At 40.8% G+C, this 20,652-nt stretch overlaps 1 protein-coding gene across 4 annotated transcripts in view; it reads right to left on the reverse strand.

Moving 5' to 3' along the window:
• Positions 1–20,652, reverse strand: part of cdc42se2 (CDC42 small effector 2) — a 191,311-nt gene that overhangs the window by 5,744 nt on the left and 164,915 nt on the right. For all 4 annotated transcript variants that reach the window (XM_073071950.1, XM_073071952.1, XM_073071943.1 and 1 more), the window contains one exon: positions 3,134–3,238. In XM_073071950.1, coding sequence (XP_072928051.1) covers positions 3,134–3,238 — 105 coding nt within the window. The remainder of the gene's footprint in view (positions 1–3,133; positions 3,239–20,652) is intronic.

Here is a 20,652-nt window from a genome sequence, read left to right on the forward strand (position 1 = left end):
GGAGATGGTGGATTTTGTCATTGTCACATTGGCTAAAATCGATATCAGTACCCAACTGGAAGCCTGAGAATTTTGTGTGTCATACATGCCAGGAAAGAACTAGATCAGATATCAAGTCATTATTAATCTCTTATCTGCAAAACAAGAAAATTCTCTTTATATTTGTCTTTACTTGCTCAAGATTGCTTAACTTCTCAATAGCAATCTAAAACAGAACCAATTTTTTAATCAAAGTTGATCGCTCTATTCATTATTGAGTTTACAGTGGTTACTGTCCAAACCAAACACTACAAAACCTTTCGCACCATTTAACACAAATCAGTAGTACAAAATATTTCTCGTGAAAGAGAACTTCTTACACCATCTTTAAGCTTCCATTTTGCACCAATGAACATGCCTAATTCATTGAAATATGATATTTTCATGGTATCACTGCATCAAGTCCCAGCAATTCTGGACAGAATTCTATCAGACTTCTAATTTTGCTTTGATACAGTAAGACACCAGACAGCCACACATGTACCACCAGCCCAGTATGGCAAAGAACCTAACTGAAGAATCTCTGCAACTTGAATTATCTGTAAGGAAATATTATCATAAAATGTAAAGACCTTAATTGCTACAACTTGGAGACCTTTAGGTTAAAACAACATCACAGTTTTAATTTGCACTAAGGAAGTGAGTTTGCCAGTTCTTTGTATTTTCCATTACTTTTGCAAGTTGATAGCAGATGCAAAAGCACTGCTGAGATAGATGTTGGTAAACCCACTCGGAAAGTTTGTGTACCATAAAGATACTATATATGTTTTATCCAGAAGGAAAGAAAGATTGAAGTTTTGACTTCAAAGGAGCATGTACAATTTTCTCACAGTTATTTTTTCCCACAGCCCACTAGCAATAAAACTGATGTCACTGTACTGCATAAGCTTTTCGTGAAGAGCCAAGGGCACCATGAAAAATATTCTTGAGCCAGACGAAAGAAAACCATTTCTTGAGCCTACGGGGAATGAGGTTTAACTCCGTGGGTGTTCCTACTTGACCTTAAGGTCAACACTTGACTCACTTTTCCAAGGATTAGTTTCTTTTCCTGATTAAAAAAAGAACTAACTTCCTGATTCTACTAAAAAATTATTTAAGATTTATACAAAAGTATTATAATGTTCCTATATACCATAATGTGCAGCCGATTCTCCAGTAAGTATAAAATATCTTATGTATTTATAGTGTATTTTTTTAAATTGGGTTCTTTATCTCATTGTGTTTTTTTTTTGTACTGCATCGGATCCAGACCAACAATTTTTTCATTCTCCCTTACACTTGTCTACTGGAAATGACATTAAACATCTTGATGATTTAAAAAAAAAATAAAACAACCTTTAAAATCTCAGTAATGGCAAATGAGGATCTGACATATGAGTCATTAGTTTGCGGTAGAAAACGGAATGCATGATTTCTTCAACTATTTTATTAAGTACTGTCAAAATACAATTTCAAAGTACTATAGTTATAGCATAGATCAAATTCAAAACTTGAACATATGGACATTATGACATTTTTGGATACAGTACTTCACTAAATTTAAACTCAAAGCCAAATTCTGTCATTGTAGTTGTTACAATAGCCCTGGTCTAAAGCCATGCTTTTATATTTTGTAGACATGTTTCAATGCCAATAGCAGACATATTGCATGGTGAATGACTGTTCATGCGCAGATGATTCCTGCACACCGTACAAGTATTCCAGTAAAGTCATGTCCTTTTTTAAAAAAAATGTTGAAAGTGGAGTTCCTTCTCCATAGGCAATCAAATGAAAGCTGCACAGTTAGAGGTGGTCAAGCAGACTTGAGCTGATATTGACTTATGTACCAGGCAAGATATTGTAAAAGCTTCTGTCTTGGCCTCAGCATATACATATCTATCCAACCTACTGCACGTAACATGCTTTACTGCCATGTAAGGTTCCTAAAGGGATTCAGAGTCATAGTTCCTCATATTCATACTGTATTCTTTTCCTAGATGCTGCCTGGCCTGCTGAGTTCCTCCAGCATTTTCTGGTCTCTGAAAGACCCAGTCCAGCAGAGTGGGACTGGCTGCAGTAACATTGGGCCAAATGGCCGCTTTCCATGTTGTATTTTTTCCATTCATCAGTCATTTTGATATTGTTATCTGAGGACAGTTGGCTTTCATTTCTGTTTGGAACGCAGTTGCTAAATTGTACAGGGTCCTTAGTAGCTACTGGAATAAAAGGAATACTGGCATATACAACACTGAGTTACATCCTTTTACAATTACCAATTGAGATGTTGGCCAATAACATGTTGGCTGTGTTTCTGACTATTGAGTCACATTCCAGGCTTTTCAACTGCAAGCTGACAATAGCTGCTGAATGAAGCTCGACCCAGAATCAGCTATGATCAGAAACAAATATGACAGGCTTTAAAACAGCCATTCAGTCCTAATAAAGTTACAAATGAAGTTTGCACCCTGCTTTCATTTTCTGTCACTCAAAATGCATGTTAACAGATTTTGTTTATTGGAGAAAGGAGCTTAGATGTAAGCTTTTCTCAGGAGAGGGTTGCAATTTTTTTTCTCATTCGTGTAACACTGGAAATGCAACTGGCACTACTCTTACTTGATTCAGGCCAAAGACGATCAATACCAGCTCTTGAAGAAACAATGCCCCTTCTGCTTGGCATATGCCACGCTGACGGGGTGTTCCTTCATTTAATATTTAAGATGTTGTATCAGGAATGAGAATGCTTGCAGAATCATTGCAATAAGGAGCCATTAGAATATTTATATGCCATTTGAAACAAAAAACTTGATGTATACACCAGCCATGGTGGAGCTGAGTGGGTGAACAGCCTAGAGAGGCTGAAAGACTTGTTATTGCTCCTGTGATGATCGATGAAACGTAGACTTGGCCACTTTTGGGTACCTGTCAGGATGTGACTCATGGGAACAAAGGCCAGTGCGAATCTCTATTTCATGGCTTGGAGAAAAACATTAGAAGAGAAGGAAATAGAAGGGACAAAAGTGAAATCCCAAGACATAACTTACACAAAGGATTGATTTATCTTGTAAAGGAAAAAAACTGTGAGATTTGCTCCATAAAAAGAAAAGTTTGTACTCACTGAGTTCATTCCACTATTGAAGACATCTCCTGATCCTACATGGGCGGTGTGGACAAAGTTGGTCGGCTCTCCTATCATACTTCGGTCAATCCGCCGTCGCCTTTTCTGAAATGGAAGGAAAGGCTGTCAGAAGTTGCTCTGTCTCACAAGTACATAAAAAGGCACGACAAACAACCTTGTTCCTGTACCTGCTTTCATTGGCCAGGAGTGTTGACACCATCCGTACCTCACTAAGTATGTGCTAGTTGGCTTGTGGTTTATGCCATTAGGGAAACTAAAATGCCGCCAAATATAATTATCTTCCGATTTACCATCATATGTTTCTTTGAAGGCTTCTATTTTTATCAGAACAGAATAAATCCAACACATTTTTTTGCGTGTTTTTATCCCAGCAGGGATCCAGCACGCATGCATAAAATCTTGTACTGGATAGATAAGACCTTCTTGCCTTTGTACACCTGTTTGCCGTAAGCCTTAATTTTAACCTAGATCTGGAGTACAGATGGAACACTAGGAGACCCGTGCAGTGAGAGAAGCGGACATTGAAGTTGATTTAACCCATGGCCTTCATCAAAATTGCTCTGAAGAGATTATCAGAGCTGCATAGTCCTATTTCTGAAACAATGACTGCATGATGTATTTTTCATGGTTAACAAGTAGTTACATGCTTTGTATCCACTTCTTCCTTTAGATTGGGCAATATTTTCCAGTAATTAACAATTAAGTGAATTTGAACATGTAAAATAAAATCTTAAAACTGTCAAATCTGGAAACTCTTCCCCAGAAATACAGAAAGACCTTGTGACGAATCCGTGGGAATCATTGCCACACATGGCTGTGGAGGCAAAGTCATTGGGTATATTTAAGGCAGAGGTTGATAGGTTTTTGATTAGACTGGGTGTTAAAAGTTACGCAGAGAAGGCAGGTGTATGGGGTTGAGTGGGATCTGGGATCAGCCATGATAGAATGGCAGAGCAGACTCGATGGGCTGAATGGCCTAATTCTGTTCCTTGTCTTATGAAATAACCTGATCTTCACAAATCTGGATAAGAACTTTTCTAATAGCAATGCAATTGTTTTTTTTTTAAAAAACTCTTTATTCTCTCCTTCCCAGAAGTTAACAAAATGTCTTGCTTCTTATAGTTATTGACATTTATTGATTCTATCTCGTCGCCAAGCTTAAGTGTGGCCATAAGCAGAGCACATCATTAAAAACCATGTGAAGATCACGACAAGGAGCACAAGCACACAACAGACAAAAACTGAAGCACCTCTCACACTTTCCAAGTGAGCATATCACAGGAATTAATTGATTTTTCAGGATCATTTGTGGGCTAAAAGCAATAGGAGTCTGAGAAGCAGGCCCTATGGCCCAGAGTCCGTGTTTGTCATCAGACAATCATTGACAATGATCAACTACACTACTATTAATCCCAGTTTCACATTCCCATCAACTGCCCCCAGATTTTACCACTCAGCTGCAGAATAACTTAGTAGCCATGACAGGGGAAAAGCAGAGGTGGTATTTAAAATAAGTAAGAGTGTGGCATTACTTTATCCACCTGGGATATACATCCAACACCCCTTATAGGTCAGTATTGGGAATCACTGCAAATCCTTCTGTCTAGACAGATAACGCTTGACTGATGCAACATTGAAATTGGGGCCATTTTGGGGTAGCCTACCAGCAGTCGGTAGCCCAAAGGGGGCTAAAGTAGTTAGCCAGGCAACATCTGTGGAGGGAAGTGGATATTTCACATCTCTGGTTGAGATCCTTCATCTGGACCCTTCACAAGTCCAGATGTGAGGTCTGAACCCAAAACGTCAGCTGTCCATTTCCCTCCAAAGATGCTGCCTGATCCACTGGGTTCCTCCAGCTTTTGCACATTGCTCTGGATTCTGGTATCTGTGTCTCCAATATAGCTGGTTATTTTAAATTATTGTGGGCCAAGAGCAGTAGGGATCTGAGAAGCTATGGCGGGCATCAAAGCTCAGCAAGATTTTAATACATGGCCCATTTGCAAATATAGTCAACACTTTTATCAAAGTCTTGCAAAACTATCTCAACTGTGATTTTATTAGCTAGATTGTGAAATGGTCAGCAATTCAATCTCAAGTCAACAAGGCCATTCCTTTTACTAACCACTACCCACTTCTCAGTTATCCTACTGACAGCATATCAATGGATTCACTGCAATCCTCACTTTCGGAATCAGAATCATGTTTGTTATCACTGGCATATATTGTGAAATTTGCTAATTTAGCAGCAGCTGGTGTTGGTGTATGTTCTTAGAACATAAGAAATAGGAGCAGAAGTAGGCTATCCGGCCATTCAAGCCTGCCCCGCCATTCAATAAGATCATGGCTGATCTGTCCGTAAACTCAGCTCCATCTACCTGCCTTTTCCCCATGACCCTTAATTCCCTTACTATGTAAAAATCTATCTGACTGTATCTTAAATATATTTAATGAAGAAGCCTCAACTGCTTCCCTGGGCAGAGAATTCCACAGATTCACCACTCTCTGGGGAAAAAACTGTTTCTCCCCATCTCCGTCCTAAATCTTCTCCCCTGAATCTTGAGGCAATGTCCCCTAGTTCTAGTCTCACCTACCAATGGAAACAACTTTCCTACTTCTATCTTATCTATCCCTTTCAAAATTTTGTATGTTTCTATAAGATCCCCTCTCATTTTTCTGAATTCCAGAGAATATAGTCGCAGGCGACTCAATCTCTCCTACTTTAACCCCTTCATCCCTGGAATCAACCTGGTGAACCTCCTCTGCACTGCCTCGAAAGCCAGTATATCCTTCGTCAAGTAGGGAGAGCAGAACTGCACACAGTACTCCAGGTGCAGCCTCACCAGTACCCTGTATAGTTGCAGCATGACCTCCCTGCTCTTGAATTCAATCCCTGTACCAATGAAAGCCAACAATCCGTTTGCCTTTTTAATAACCTATTGTACCTGCAAGCCAACTTTTTGGGATTCATACATAATATATAATACATAATATAGAAGAAAAATAATAAAATAATAATCAAAATAAGTAAATTACAGTATACACATGTTGAATAAATATAAAAAATTGTGCAAAAACAGTAACAGCATCTATAAAAAAAGTAAGGTAGTGTTCACGGGTTCAATGTCCATTTAGTAATCAGATGGCAGAGGGGAAGAAGCTATTCCTGAATCACTGAGTGTGTGCCTTCAAGCTTCTGTATCTCCTCCCTGATAATAACAGTGAGAAAAGGGCATGCCCTGAGTGCTGGGGATCCTTAATAATGGATGCTGGCTTTGTGCTTGAAGATGTCCTGGGTACTTTGTAGACTAGTACCCAAAATAGAGCCAACTAAATTTACGACCCTCTGCAGCTTCTGACTAATAACACTGTCGCAAATGGGGGAATGTGTCACAGATCTGACAAATTAGACCATGACTCTGCAGAAAGCAGCAGAAAAGATGCAACCTCAGCCAGCTCCTTCATGGGCACCAGTCTCCCCAGCATCAAGGACATCTTCAGAAGACAATGCCTGAAGAAAGGGACTTCCATCATTAAGGGCTCCATCACCCAAGACATGCCCACTTCTCATTGCTACCATCATGGAGAGGGTACAGGAGTCTGAAGATACACACTCAAGTGATCAAACAAATCAGGGAACAGAGGACCAGATTCTTCCCCACCGCCATCAGATTTCTTAAAGGACAATGAAGCCTTGTACACTGCCTCACTATTTTTGTGCTCTCTTTTTTGCACTACTTATTTAATTTAATCATATTATGTGTATAGATAGATACTTTATTGATCCCAAAGGAAATTACAGTGTCTCAGTATCATTACAAGTACACAGATATACAAATATTAGAAAAGGAATTAAAAAATGTTACCCTAAAAATAAGATGTACAAGATTAACAAGTGAAAGATTACAAGATTTACAAGATTTCCATGCTGACACTGATAAGATGATAGTGCAAGATTTATAATATTATACAGTTATGGGTGAACCTCTACACCGCCCAGATAAGAAGTGATAGTAGTATTGCATAGGGAGTCTGCAAAAGTAGGGTGTGGTAAACAGATCTAAAACTGAGCTCTGGTAAACAGAGTTTAACAACAGTCTAACAAGATGGGGTCATCACTGCCCCGGCTCTAGGTTGACTCATTATTGAGCCTCATGGCCGAGGGCAAGAATTACCTCATACAGTGCTCCCTGGTGCAAACACGAGGAAATCTGCAGACGCTGGAAATTCAAGCAACACACACAAAATGCTGGTGGAATGCAGCAGGCCAGGCAGCATCTATAGGAAGAAGTACATTCGACGTTTCGGGCCGAGATCCTTCGTCAGGACTAACTGAAAGAAGAGATAGTAAAGAGATTTGAAAGTGGGAGGGGCAGCGGGAGATCTGAAATGATAGAAGACAGGAGGTGGGAGGGGTGAAGCTAAGAGCTGGAAAGGTGATTGGCAAAAGGGATACAGAGCTGGAGAAGGAAGAGGATCATGGGACAGGAGGTCTAGGGAGAAAGAAAGGGGGAGGGGAGCACCAGAGGGAGATGGAGAACAGGCAAGGAGTGATTGTGAGAGGGACAGAGACAGAAGGAGAGAGAGAAAAGAAGGAAAAAGGGGGGAAATATAATAAATAAATAAGGGATGGGGTAAGAAGGGGAGGGGGGCCTTAACGGAAGTTAGAGAAATCAATGTTCATGCCATCAGGTTGGAGGCTACCCAGCTGGTATATAAGGTGTTGTTCCTCCAACCTGAGTGTGGCTTCATCTTGACAGTAGAGGAGGCCATGGATAGACATATCAGAATGGGAATGGGATGTGGAATTAAAATGTGTGGCCGCTGGGAGACCGGTCCACTCTTTGATACGGTTGTCTTAGTCAATTTCTGAAAGTAAGACTCTGCAGAGAGTGGTGTGGACAGCCCTGCACATCTGTAGATGTGAACTTCCCCACTATTCAGGACATTTACAAAGACAGGTGTGTAAAAAGTGCCAGAAGGATCATTGGGGACACGAGTCACCCCAACTACAAACTGTTCCAGCTGCTACCATCCGGGAAATAGTACCGCAGCATAAAAGCCAGGACCAACAGGATCCAGGACAGCTTTTTCCACCAGGCCATCAGACTGATTAATTCACGCTGACAAACTGTATTTCTATATTATATTGACTGTCCTGTTGTACATGCTATAAATTACTGTAAATTGCATATTGCACATTTAGACAGAGACGTAACGTAAAGATTTTTATTCCTCATGTATATGAAGGATGTACGTAATAAAGTCAATTCAATTCAAGTGCTCCTTTGTTTAGCCAAGGTGGAATGCAGAGGGTGAGAAACACTGTCCGGAATTTCTGGAGGGTCCTTTGTTTTACCATAGCCTCCAGTGTGTCCGGTTTGACTCCTATAACAGAGCCAGCCTTTCTAATAAGTTTATTGAGCCTGTTGGCATCACTTGTGTTGATGCCATTGCCCCAGCACACCACGGCATAGAACATTGGTCCTCAACCTCCAGGCCACAAAGCATGCAGGGTGCAGCAGTAACCGGTGCACACCCAGCACATCTTTAAGAAAAAAGCCGAAATAAACAAGCTAATTCATTAGGTGTCGCCCAGCACGTAAATGTCGGCCGCACCTCTGATCTGGGCTAGGAGGTTGGGGAACACTGGCATAGAAGATTGTACTGGCGACAGCAAACTGGTAGAACATGTGAAGGAGAGGCCTGCATAGTCCAACTGACCTCAGTCTCCTCAGGAAGTAGAGGCAACTCTGGCCTTTCTTGTACACAGCCTCTGTATCGGTGCTCCACTCAAGTCTGTCATCCAGGTGCAACCTCAGGTACTTATAGGTCCTCACCATCAAAAATAAAAGAGAACGATGCAGGCTTGGTCTTCCTGAAGTCATTCACCATCTCCTTTGCCTTACTGATGTTGAGCTGGAGATGATTCAGCTTGCGCCATTTGACAAAGTCCTCCACCAGGGCCCTGTTTTCATCCCCCATCCTCCCTTTATACCCCCAGCTATTGCTGAGTCATCAGAGAATTTCTGCAGATGACATGACTCAGTGTTGTATCTAGAGTCTGAGGTAAACAGGGTAAACAGGAAGGGAGCCAATACAGTCCCTTCTGGGGCCCCAGTTCTGCTTATAGCTGTGTCTGACACACAGCTCTGAAGCTGCACAAACTCTGGTCTGCCAGTCAGGTAGTCCATTATCCAGCATACAATGGAAGTGCCAGCCTGCATTGAACAGAAATTTCCCCCAGCAATGAACACTGTATGGTATTGAAGGCACTTGAGAAATCAAAGATCTGATCCTCACAGTGCTGCCCTGCTTATCCAATGTGAGTGGGCTCTGTTCAGCAAGGAGATGGCAGCATCAACTCCAATGTGCTCCTGGTAGGCAAACTCCAGGGGATCGAGGGCTGATTTGACCAGGGGTCAGAGGTGAGCTAGCATCTAAGGTCTTCGTGATGTGTGAGGTCAGGTCCACTGGACAGTAGTCATTGAAGACTTCGTTCGGCCCTTCTTGGGTAAGGGACCACACACACACTCACACTTCCTTCAAGGATGACTTTATCAGTAGCCATGGTCTCACTAGAGTACAATACTTCTGCAATTGTCAACTATCTGAGGAAGTTTGTGAAATGTGAAAGCCTCTCAAACGGCTTATGCTGTTGGATAGTCTTCTTAACCAAGTGATCAAACAAATCAGAGAGGTGGCAATGCCCATGTTGCTCTGTTTTGAGTAATAAAAAGGAGCCAAAACAGCAGAAGGGTCAGAACAGTGACCTTACAGGAGGGTCAGCTGACACTATAAAGAAATAGACCCCTGACACATCCATTACACACAAAATTCAAAAAATCAACTGTGTCATTTTTACGCTGAAGAAGTTTCACCAGTGCACATAGGTAGAACTGTATATTCGCAAAATGATTATAAGACACGAGATTGTTCCAGTTAAACTCTTTCATAAAACATCAAAGAGGTTACAGAGATAGTTTGTGCAACATTTCCAAGCCTTCTCCTGTAGTTTTGACTCCTTAACTCTCCAAATATGGCAACACTGGCTCTACACAAGTAACTCCTTGACTCATTTGAAAACTTGCTTTTGGAAGTCTAACCAACTTCGTTCCACATCGTTTTTGATAAGCTGCCCAAATGGCTCACACATCGGAAACAAAATCTGTAACTTGCTCAGATAGTAACACAGAGATTCAGTACTATTCTGACATAGACATAACCACGTGATTTGAACGCAAGATAATAAGCAATGCTTCAGACAATGAAAATGGCAAGAAATATTCTAAAAACACTAGCCTCTACCAGTAATTGGAGAACCATTGGGTTATTCTAAAAACTTATTTGGTTCAGGAATGTCAATCAGGGAAAGAAACCTACCAGCCCTACCCTGTCTGATATTATTTAAAAACATCTCTTTAGCATCAAATCATGCAAGCTCAGATGCCTCAAGCAGTAGATTCTTAAATGGCTTCTTTTCAGTGCACTAAAATTAGACATATTCATTAACAGATGTTCACAAGCTCATAGGACAGTCTGACAAAGCTTAGCTGAAGTGTTAATGAGCCATAATTCATAGAAGGCAACTTTGTGACGTTCTCCAAGAACTGTATTTCTGATCACAAGACAACATCAGCAAAATAGAAAGGAGCATGTGAAAGTGGTCAATAATTGCTGAAGTTAGAGGATCACCGTTAGAATTTTATTCCACCAGCCACAACGGCCCAGCATAGGGGACGATGAGCAATCTCTTGCAGAGATTTCTGAGTTAAGGAACAAGGATTCTGCTCCTAACAGAGGGATGCTAGAATTCGAAGTGCAAAAAAGTGTTGGCATATAAATGGATGTGGCCAAAAAGAACCAAAGTTCACAGTAAATTTATTATCAAAGTACATATGTCATCATATACAACTCTGAGATTCATTTTCTTGTGTGAAATCACAGTAAATACAAGAAACACAATAGAATCAGAATCAATGAATGACCACAGCCAACAGGACAGCCAAACAGCCAATGTGCAAAATACCCCACAACAAACTGCATATACAAAAGAGGGGAAAAAGTAATAAAAATGAATAAATATGCAAAAAACAGATAACATGAGATGAAAAGTCCTTGAAAGCGAATCCATAGGTTGTAGGCACAGTTTTTGATGGGGCAATTGAAGTTATCCCCTCTGGTTCAAGAACCTGATGATTGAGGTGTATTAGCTGTTCCTGAACCAGTAGAGAGAAGAGAAATGGCCTGGATGGTGACACACTAGGTAGTTCCCAGTATCACCCATCACTAAGTGCAGATCCAGTGAGGAGAAAGCATATATCTGTTGGAGATCAGACCCATCAGAAAACATACACTCACAGTAGATCATCACAGAGGAAGTCATTTCAGATCTGAAAAACAGGTGCTTTCTCAGAAGACCTACAAGAGGCCTCCATTGGTTTCAATGAAGTAGAAATGGAGATACTGAAACCCTACAAAATGAGAACATCACAACTCAATAAGCAGCCCCTGGCCAAACACTACCAGTTGGGATCATACCTGAAATGACAATCTGTCAAGCCAAGTACTTGAGGGACTTCGTGCCAATGTAAAACTCACAGAGAATGGAAGATAATTAGGATGGTTTTTCTGGTCCTTGATTATCAAAAGCAAGTGTTAAAAGTAAGATCAGTTTATGGACAATAATCCTCAAATTTCAAAGTTCAGAGTAAACTTTATTGTCAAAGTACATATACAATCCTGAGATTCATTTTCCTGTGGGCACACTCAACAAATTTATAGTAACTTTAGCAGGATCAATGAAAGAGTGCAGAAGACAACAAACTGTGCAAATGCAAATATAAATAAATAGTAATAAACAACGAGAATGAGATATTGAGATAAAGAGTCCTTAAAGTGAGACAACTGGTTGTGGGAACATCTCAATGATGGGGCTAAAGTGTGTAGTTATCCCTTTTTAAATAGCCTGATGACTGAAGGGTAGTAACTGCTCTTGAACCTGGTGGTGGAAGTCTTGGGCTCTTGTACCTTCCACCTGATGGCAGCAATGTGAAGAGAGCGTGGCCTGGGAGGTGTAGGTCTTTTTAACTCCAAAGTTTAAGGATTACTTCCTGTGATTAACTGCTTTCTGGACTGCAACAATGCTGGTGGACACTTTGAGGCAGCCTGCAAGAAAGCCCCAAGATGCACTGCATTTCTGCTAGTTAGTGAATAAACTGATTCACAGAAACAACTTGGAAGCTATGCAAAATGTAATGTGTCACATGCAACTTCTGTTGCATTTAACAGGTTGGGTCGCCATATTATGTAGACCCCAAAAGTTTCACTGTCAAACCGACAATCCAGTTCAATGCAGAGCCTCATGAACCAAGAATGCATTAGTTTTAATTCCTATTTGGACTAGACTGATTTACCTTGGATGGCGTTGCAGAAACAGCGCAACAAACCCCAGTAGGCTTGATCTTGTTACTGAGGGAAACCAAAAGATAACATTCTCGTTTGCAATCAAGCAGGGAAGTTTGTTTTATTAAAAGTAATACTGGTTTTTGATAATAACTTTCCGTTTAATGCTATTACATTTTTTGGTACGTGAATGTTATGCACTTGTGTACTGCATTAAGAATCCACCACTTCAGTACAGGAAGGGGAGAAATGGGAAGAACCCACATTTCGACTTCCCCATTTCCACAAAGGAAATGCCACAACAAAGTACATCTTTTTAAAGAAGCATTCTACTGATTGTTACGGCTTGTATTCAGCGATGTCTCAACAGTTAAATCATAAATTCAGTCAAAACATTTGCAGATACAGTGCAAATGGAAACCTTGTGGAGTGGCTTTTAATTGAAACCTAAAGAATTCCAGATGGATATTTGAACTCAGTATTCCAGGCTTGGAAAGTTTGAAATTTAAATTATGGATTTACTTGGATTCTGTTCACAAAATGATGTGGCACAGGATCACTTTTCAGCCACCCCATTATTTACTACACTGTCCTCTGCAAATGTTGTAGCATATCTCTTGAGGGGAAAAAAAAAGATAAGATACTTTCTTTAACTGCTGAATGCAAAAAAGTTAAGAGCTGTGCCTGAATTGAACAACCTGTAACAGACACTCTGAATACAATTAGAGTTATATTATCATGGAAAGATATGTGGTAAAAGTCACTTATTTTTAAATGTATTCCCTCTAAAGAAACTCTTCAGCTCTAAAATACTGCTCAGTAATATCAATTTAAAACAAACTCAAAATAGCTGGAGTGTCAGTGTCATTATATACAGTAGTTAACCATTCACATCTGACTGCTATTTTGAGATGCAATCCACAAAATCATTATTGTTGAGACAATAAGCAATAAAGACCTTTTTGATGACTAGAAAAGTCAAGTCATGAGGTTAGAGCTTCTGTAAGCCATTTCAGTTAAATCTCAATGAACAAAACCTGTGCAAAGGGTTGGGGAATTTTACTGGTGTTAATCACAAACATACATTTCTGCTTTCAATGAACCTTTAATCTGGATTAAAATTCACACATTCTTAATTAAATTACATCTACAAACCAGTCATATCCCCCAGGTTAATACTATAATTTCCCAACCATTCTATTGCTACAAGATAGGCCTACAAAAGATACTTTCTTTCCTGTGTACAGTTGTTAGATTCAGAAGCTTCTCTGCAATAAAAGTTATTTAATTTACTAAGGAACTACATAGTGCATGCCATGGAACAATTCAACTATGCATAACAATTCCTTTAAGTTTCTGCAATTAGTTTACTGAAGTTTAACAAAATTTGGGCTGCTACATGATTATTGAACAACTAGACTGGACCAATTAAAATGGACGCTAGAGTGAGACAGAAGAACTACACACTGCAAACCAAGACGTCCAGGTTTGCATACTTGTAACTGCAGCGTGACATTGGAACTATCCTGTTGCAATCTGTTGGGCAGTTAAATTCCTTGTGAGATGAGGTGTTGATCCAGGAGTAAGCTCTTGGACAAACCACTAGCAAAACTGTCCTTGATCTAGGTTAATTCCTGACTCAAGGTGGTGTCTGTGGCATGGATGTTTTTTTTAAACAGAGGCTCCCATATAGAAAAATATGTAGGTTGGCAGGTTAATTGGACACAGTAAATTACCCTCCAGTGTGAACACTAGAATGTAGGGAGAGTTCAAAGTTCTTTCTTGAGGAAGCTGAAGTCACCTGGTCTCTGCACATCTATACTCACGTCATTCTACAAATGCACAGTAGAGATGCTAAATCACTGCATGATACAGAAACTGCACCACTGCGGACAGGAAGGTCCACCGCATCCCCGGCGGTAGCCTACCCACCATCATGGACATGTACAGGTTTTCCCCGCTATCCAAAGGTAGAGTGTTCCTATGAAACCGTTTGTAAGCCGAAAAGCCGTAAAGCGAAGAAATTACCATTAATTTATATGGGAAAATTTTTTGAGCGTTCCCAGACCCCAAAAATAACCTACCAAATCATACCAAATAACACATAAAACCTAAAATAACACGAACATATAGTAAAAGCAGGAATGATATGATAAATACACAGCCAATATAAAGTAGAGATATTGTATGTATGGTGTAGTTTCACTTATCAATATCGGGAATGTTCTGTCGAAGGGTTTCTGCCCGAAACGTTGACTGCTTCTTCCAATAGATGCTGCCTGGCCTGCTGTGTTCCACCAGCATTTTGCGTGCATTGCTTGAATCTCCAGCATCTGCAGATTTTCTCATGACAGTGAGCCAAAATCGATTTGGAGAGAGAAAAAAAAATAGGCATGTACACACGTGCACATACACGCCTTTGCACGTACACGCGTGTGTACGTACATGCCTGTGCACACAACTGCCCGCACAAGGCTTCACGGCCATGGTAGTCTTTCTTGGGGTAAACACACATATAAAACGGGCGTCTTTTTTTTGTAAAAGCGAAAATCCTCTATGGTTAGCAAAAACAGGTACTAATGTAGGTTTTTCGTAACAGCGAGAGGGGGCCACCTGAATACAGAAGGGTGCCGGAAGGCGGTCAGCAACATCCTAAGAATCCCACCTACCCTGCTGATGGACTGTCTGTCCCACTCCCATCAGGAGGCTACAGAGCATCCACATCAGTTCCACCAGACTCTAAAACAGTTACTCTCCCCAACAGCTCCACCCGCTAACCCACCCCTCCACCACCACTACTTTAGCATTTCCTGTCAGAGTCACCTCATGTACATCACATCACATCCACATCAGTTCCACCAGACTCTAAAACAGTTACTCTCCCCAACAGCAAGGCTGATCAACAGCTCCACCCGCTAACCCACCCTTCCACCACTTTAGCATTTCCTGTCAGAGTCAGCTTGTGTACAGACACTCTTGTGCCTAGCAACTCTTATGGGCATACAATCTATGTAGGGAAGCTGCTTACATATTTCTAATGGTAATTGATAAATAATAAAAAACTAAACTTTGCAAAGCACTGCTGCTGCAAAACAATAAATGCCAGCGATATTAAACCCAATCCTGAGAGTTTACCATATTGAACCTACTGTAAGAAATACAAGTTACTTCTTTTTTTAAATCAATTGGCAATATATTTATTTTTCTCAAAACTTATTCAGATGTCCATTGACACTACAGTCTTAAACGTATTCTCTGTCTCAGCTCTACACAGCAACCATCTACAATACTTTTATCACTATATACAATAACTGTCAGGTGAAGAGAAAAAAAGATGAAAAATAATCAGAAACAGTAAAAAGGGCATGGAAAAGTGGGTGACCAAAAACATTAAAGTTTTAGCACCATCTCCTGCAATCTACTAGGTGACAACACTCTATTTACAAACAAGCTTACATTCTTAGCCTGAGGTGAAATCCTTCGAAATCGGCTACGATTGTAAACCCTCACCTGAGATCTCTTCCATGTCAAGAGTTCTACTGAAAGCATGCAGACGTCCTTTTGCAAGAAGTCTCCAGTAACTTTTAAACAGTGACGTCTTATGCTTAACATGCTTCTACGTGTTCACAGCATGAGTTATGGCTGTGTAGGAAATCCAAGGCTGTCCTGCCATAACTGTATAGTGTGTTGATCTGGCTGGGTCTTGACAACTACGCTGTTCTGAGCACTGTAACATAAGGAGACATCCAAATCTGCGAGGAGCACACAGGCCATCACTGATATTTTAATTCTCTGGCATCAGTCAAGGGGAAGTATTGGGCCTCCTCCATCTGGAAAGGAGGTTTTGATTGTCTCATGTTTAACTTCAAGTGGAATACAGAAAGTTGACCATGAACATCTTTTAAAATTCACCTCTTAGGCAATTGAGGAAGACTCCAGTTTGTTGGCTCCTAATGAGGCCCAGCTGATAATGAGAGCTCCTGCAGTGATGGGCTGGGCAGGATGTCCACTTTAGATGCTGTTCCTGATGAATACTCCTCCTCAGAATGCTCAATCTGCAGTTTTAGGAATCTGTTTCAAGTCTGGCATTTGCTTATTCCAGCAATGCATTTGGAAGATTCTGCAGAGGCAATATTGAGGGTATCTCTCCGGCATCTGATGTAGTTAGGCGCTGTTCCTTTTCGCACCTTGTGGCGCATCGGGCGGTATTTTTTGCCGTTTCCATAGCATTTGGCTGTTTTCACAAGGCTGAGTCACTAGCTCAACACTCAAATGGAAAGCGTGCAAGGAGCCGGCTGGATTCGAACTCAGGACCATTTGCCTCAAAGTCCAGTGCTGTTGCCAGCTTGATGTAGGTAGTACAGGTTTCTAAAGCATAAAGTGGGGCAAGGCTCACAGCTGCTCAGTAATGAAGAGCTTCACGTTGATCTTCAAACACCCTTTCCTTTACAGATTGTAATTAAACTATAATTGTAGATTAAGATTAAAGAGGGAGAAACTAGTAAAAGGCACAATCAGAACTAAGGTTAAACTTTTTTTTAAATCAAAAGTAATCATCATCCACAGAGTGATGACAAAATTACTGAATCATAGAAAAAGCAGTGAGATATTGCAATGAGATACTCACAGATTTTCACAGGAGGATGAGATTACTGGGGCAAATGGCCTACATCTAATATCATCTTTGTTGATGATTGCCAGAATTATATGTTGTGCGGAAGCAGAGTCATGACCACCACATCAACAAGCTATTGTTTAAACTAGCTACTTTCAGCAAAGGAAAAAAACTAACACAGTCATCGTTCCAGGTTGAATCCAAGAGTATGCCAAATTGGCTAGTCGAGTTGCATGACTGGTCTCAACACCACAAGATTAAGAGCAGAAAGTCAGCCAGTTCCTCATCAACATACTTCAATAAGCAGGCAAAACCTTTGACAGAGCTGGAAAGGGAGAAAGATTCTTCTTCATGGCCCCCACCTCGCCCACCAACCGCACAAGCATATTGTACAATTTATTTATTTCGCAATAAAATAATTAAATACAGTTGCTGGTTCTCTCTACTCCCAACATCTTTTACTTCATAAAGTTCGTATAGTTATTTAGTTATCCAAAATTCCCACACTTGCTGCCAAGCCCACAAGTGTGCTTTTGAAAATCCCTCCGTACTGTTTTCTGTTAAAAATCTGATTTATAATGACCCTGGGAGACATGTATGTGTCAGTCAGATTTACGCTGGCTTCTAAAGAGCCCAGATGCAGCAGTTATAAATTTGCAGTGCCTCGCTGCAGAAGCAACTAAATCACTCAGGTATTTGACAAGATTTCCAAAACGGAGCAGAAGTAGAGGGGGATGTGGGAAATTCCCTGCGCAAGGAGCGCTAATTGTATCCAACTGCATATGCTCTGTGTGGGTGAGTGGGAGAATGAGAGTCAGAGAGAGTTCTCCCTGCTCCTTTCAATGTGTGAAGGCAGCTGGCGATGAGCAACAGTTCTCGGTCAGCAATGAACATTCAGTGTGAAAAACTTATCCACAGGGGGCACTAAATAACTGTAAAGCGATGCAGAGTGACCATCAGATCAATCTTGCACTGTGGGCAGTGTCTCTCAAAAAACTGGCCTGTGCCACTGTGCCTTCTAGTGCCCCAGTATCTTGCAGCGAGTAGCAACTGCGTGCAGACCACTCCACAGTATAAAATCTATGCAAATTAAAGATGACTGACAGCAGTAATCAAAGAGCTCACACTGCAAGCTAGGGAGGATTGTTAAAAACAACTTCTGCAACCTTTCACATCAACAGCAGCAGGGATCTCATTTTCTCAGACGGGACTCTGCTCTTGAAACAATATGGGAAATTACGCTTACCCATCAGTCTTTCTGTGAATATGGGGTTAGGGCATGAGGGCAAGGGCTCCTGAGCAGTAACTGGTTTGCCACACTAATCCAGTGTAGTCTGGAAGATTTGCCTGTGTTTTCTCATCAGAATTTGCATACAGCCACCATTTTAATCAACAAGTCTGTGAAATCAAACATCATCTGCCTGTTATTCTTGTGGTTTGTAAGGTCAAACATACATAACTGATTGTGCTCAGTGGACGGAGTAGTTCTTTAGCTGAAGAAAAGCAAAAATGCTGAGTGTTAGCTTTAATAAAACATTTTATCATCAGAATCTTCTGAAAATGGTTCATCTTGGTGACACTTTATTAGTGACGCTAGTCACTGCAGTGGACAGATTTTCTTAGCTAAACATTTTTAATCAATCATGAGGCTTCTCACTTTTCAAATTACTTTTTGGTTTAGATAGGAACAATTAATCTAAGAAATCTTCTCACTTGTATTACAATGTTCTTACCAGTGTCTGTAGAAAATACATTTCTTATACCATTTCAGACTGTGTACCATGCAAATCATCGTGCTTGAAACTAACCATTAGTAACATGCATATAAGCAGAGTATGCAAGACATTTATCAGTTTAAGTGTCTGCAGCTTTATGCAGTAGCGTTTAATTATTACCCTGGATTTGCCAAAGCTTGTAGACTCACATTTTAAGTGATGAGTTCACTACTTCCTAATTTTCACTTGGACTGTTTCTCTACTGATGTATCAATCCTCAGCCATTGTTCGACTGGATTTATGATGGGCTACTTCTCATTCACTTTGCATGAACTCAGCTATCAGTACCATGTGATTTCCTGACCTTTGAACCCCAAGTGCCTGAGTAACAGAAGTTAAATTTAGCAACTTTGCTATTATTCTCACTCGACCTACAAACAGCACATCATGTATGTAAACTGAAACGTGACACTCATGTGACAAGATGCTTTGTTTTAAACTGAAAGAGATCCAGTCTTTGTTCCTTCTTTTCTGCTTCTTAGCTTTTCATATTATCAGCATCTCATTTTGTTGTCACCTTCCTACTTATTTGCCTCCTTCTTCTCCTTTCCACGTTGTCAGGGAAAATTCAGCTCCTTGGGGTGAAACTGCAGGCTTTTAAGCAGATTATTGGGGATAGTAATTCAGACCAATTTTGCTCTTTGCTTGTGGATTGCGGCACTGTGGAGAAGACGAGGAGTTGCGAGACTGGCGTACGTTTATCTTTGAAGGTTAGACACCAGGTGGAATATTGAGCTCTTTCACTAGTAGAATATCATTGGTACTGCATAAGGGATCCCAGGTGGATAGTTCACCAATTAACTGGGCCTATATTAACTCATTTAACTGTGCTCTAACCCAGCTAAGAAGCAAATGTGCTTTAATATGGTCATCAACAGATCACTTACTGAGCACAGATAAGCAGAGTTTCCTGCCCAGAAGCTACTGCTTGCCCAGTTTTGATGCTGAAGCAGAATTGCAGATCTAAAAAACTCTGGCTAGACCATACTTAAGAGTATTGTGTTCAGTTTTGAACGCCTCATTATAGGAAAGATATGGAAGCTTTAGAGAGGGTGCAGAGGAGTAGTATCAGAATGCCTGAGTTACAAAATATGTCTTATGAGGAAAGGTTAAACAAGTTCGGGCTTTTCGCTTCAGAGTGAAGGAGGCAGGGAGGTGACTTGATAGGAGGTGTATAAAGTTATAAAAGACATAGATGGAGTGGTGGGTGCCTGAAACATTGCTGGGGCTGGTGGTAGAGGTTGACACAATACGGAACATTTAAGAGACCTCCAGATAGGCACATGGATGTAGAAAAATGGAAGGTTAAGGGCTGTTTGAGGGGGAAAGGTTAGAATGACGGAGTAGGTTCACGTAGGTCGACACAATATTGGGCAGATGGGGGTCGAGTGCTGTGGTTCGCAGCTCATCTAGAAGAAGGAAAACTCTGATCTCAAACCTCTGGTGCCTTAAGGCTATACCCACTCATACGGAAGGCTTCAGGAGTAAACTGAATCCAGAGCTGGAGTCTCTAAGGCAGTAATACATTGAGTTCAATGCTGACCGGCAACTCGGGCGATGCTTCTGGTACCAAACTGTATCAGTCTCTACCGTTCCTTTGGGTTCATCAGATGCGTGAAGGGGGGGACCTTGCTACGTGGGCAACAGCTTGCTCTTCATATCGTACTGCCCAGGCTTGTGATTCTAGACAGCTGGGACACAATATC

Source organism: Hemitrygon akajei, chromosome 2 (genome assembly GCF_048418815.1).
Source record: "Hemitrygon akajei chromosome 2, sHemAka1.3, whole genome shotgun sequence".
NCBI lineage: Eukaryota > Metazoa > Chordata > Chondrichthyes > Myliobatiformes > Dasyatidae > Hemitrygon > Hemitrygon akajei.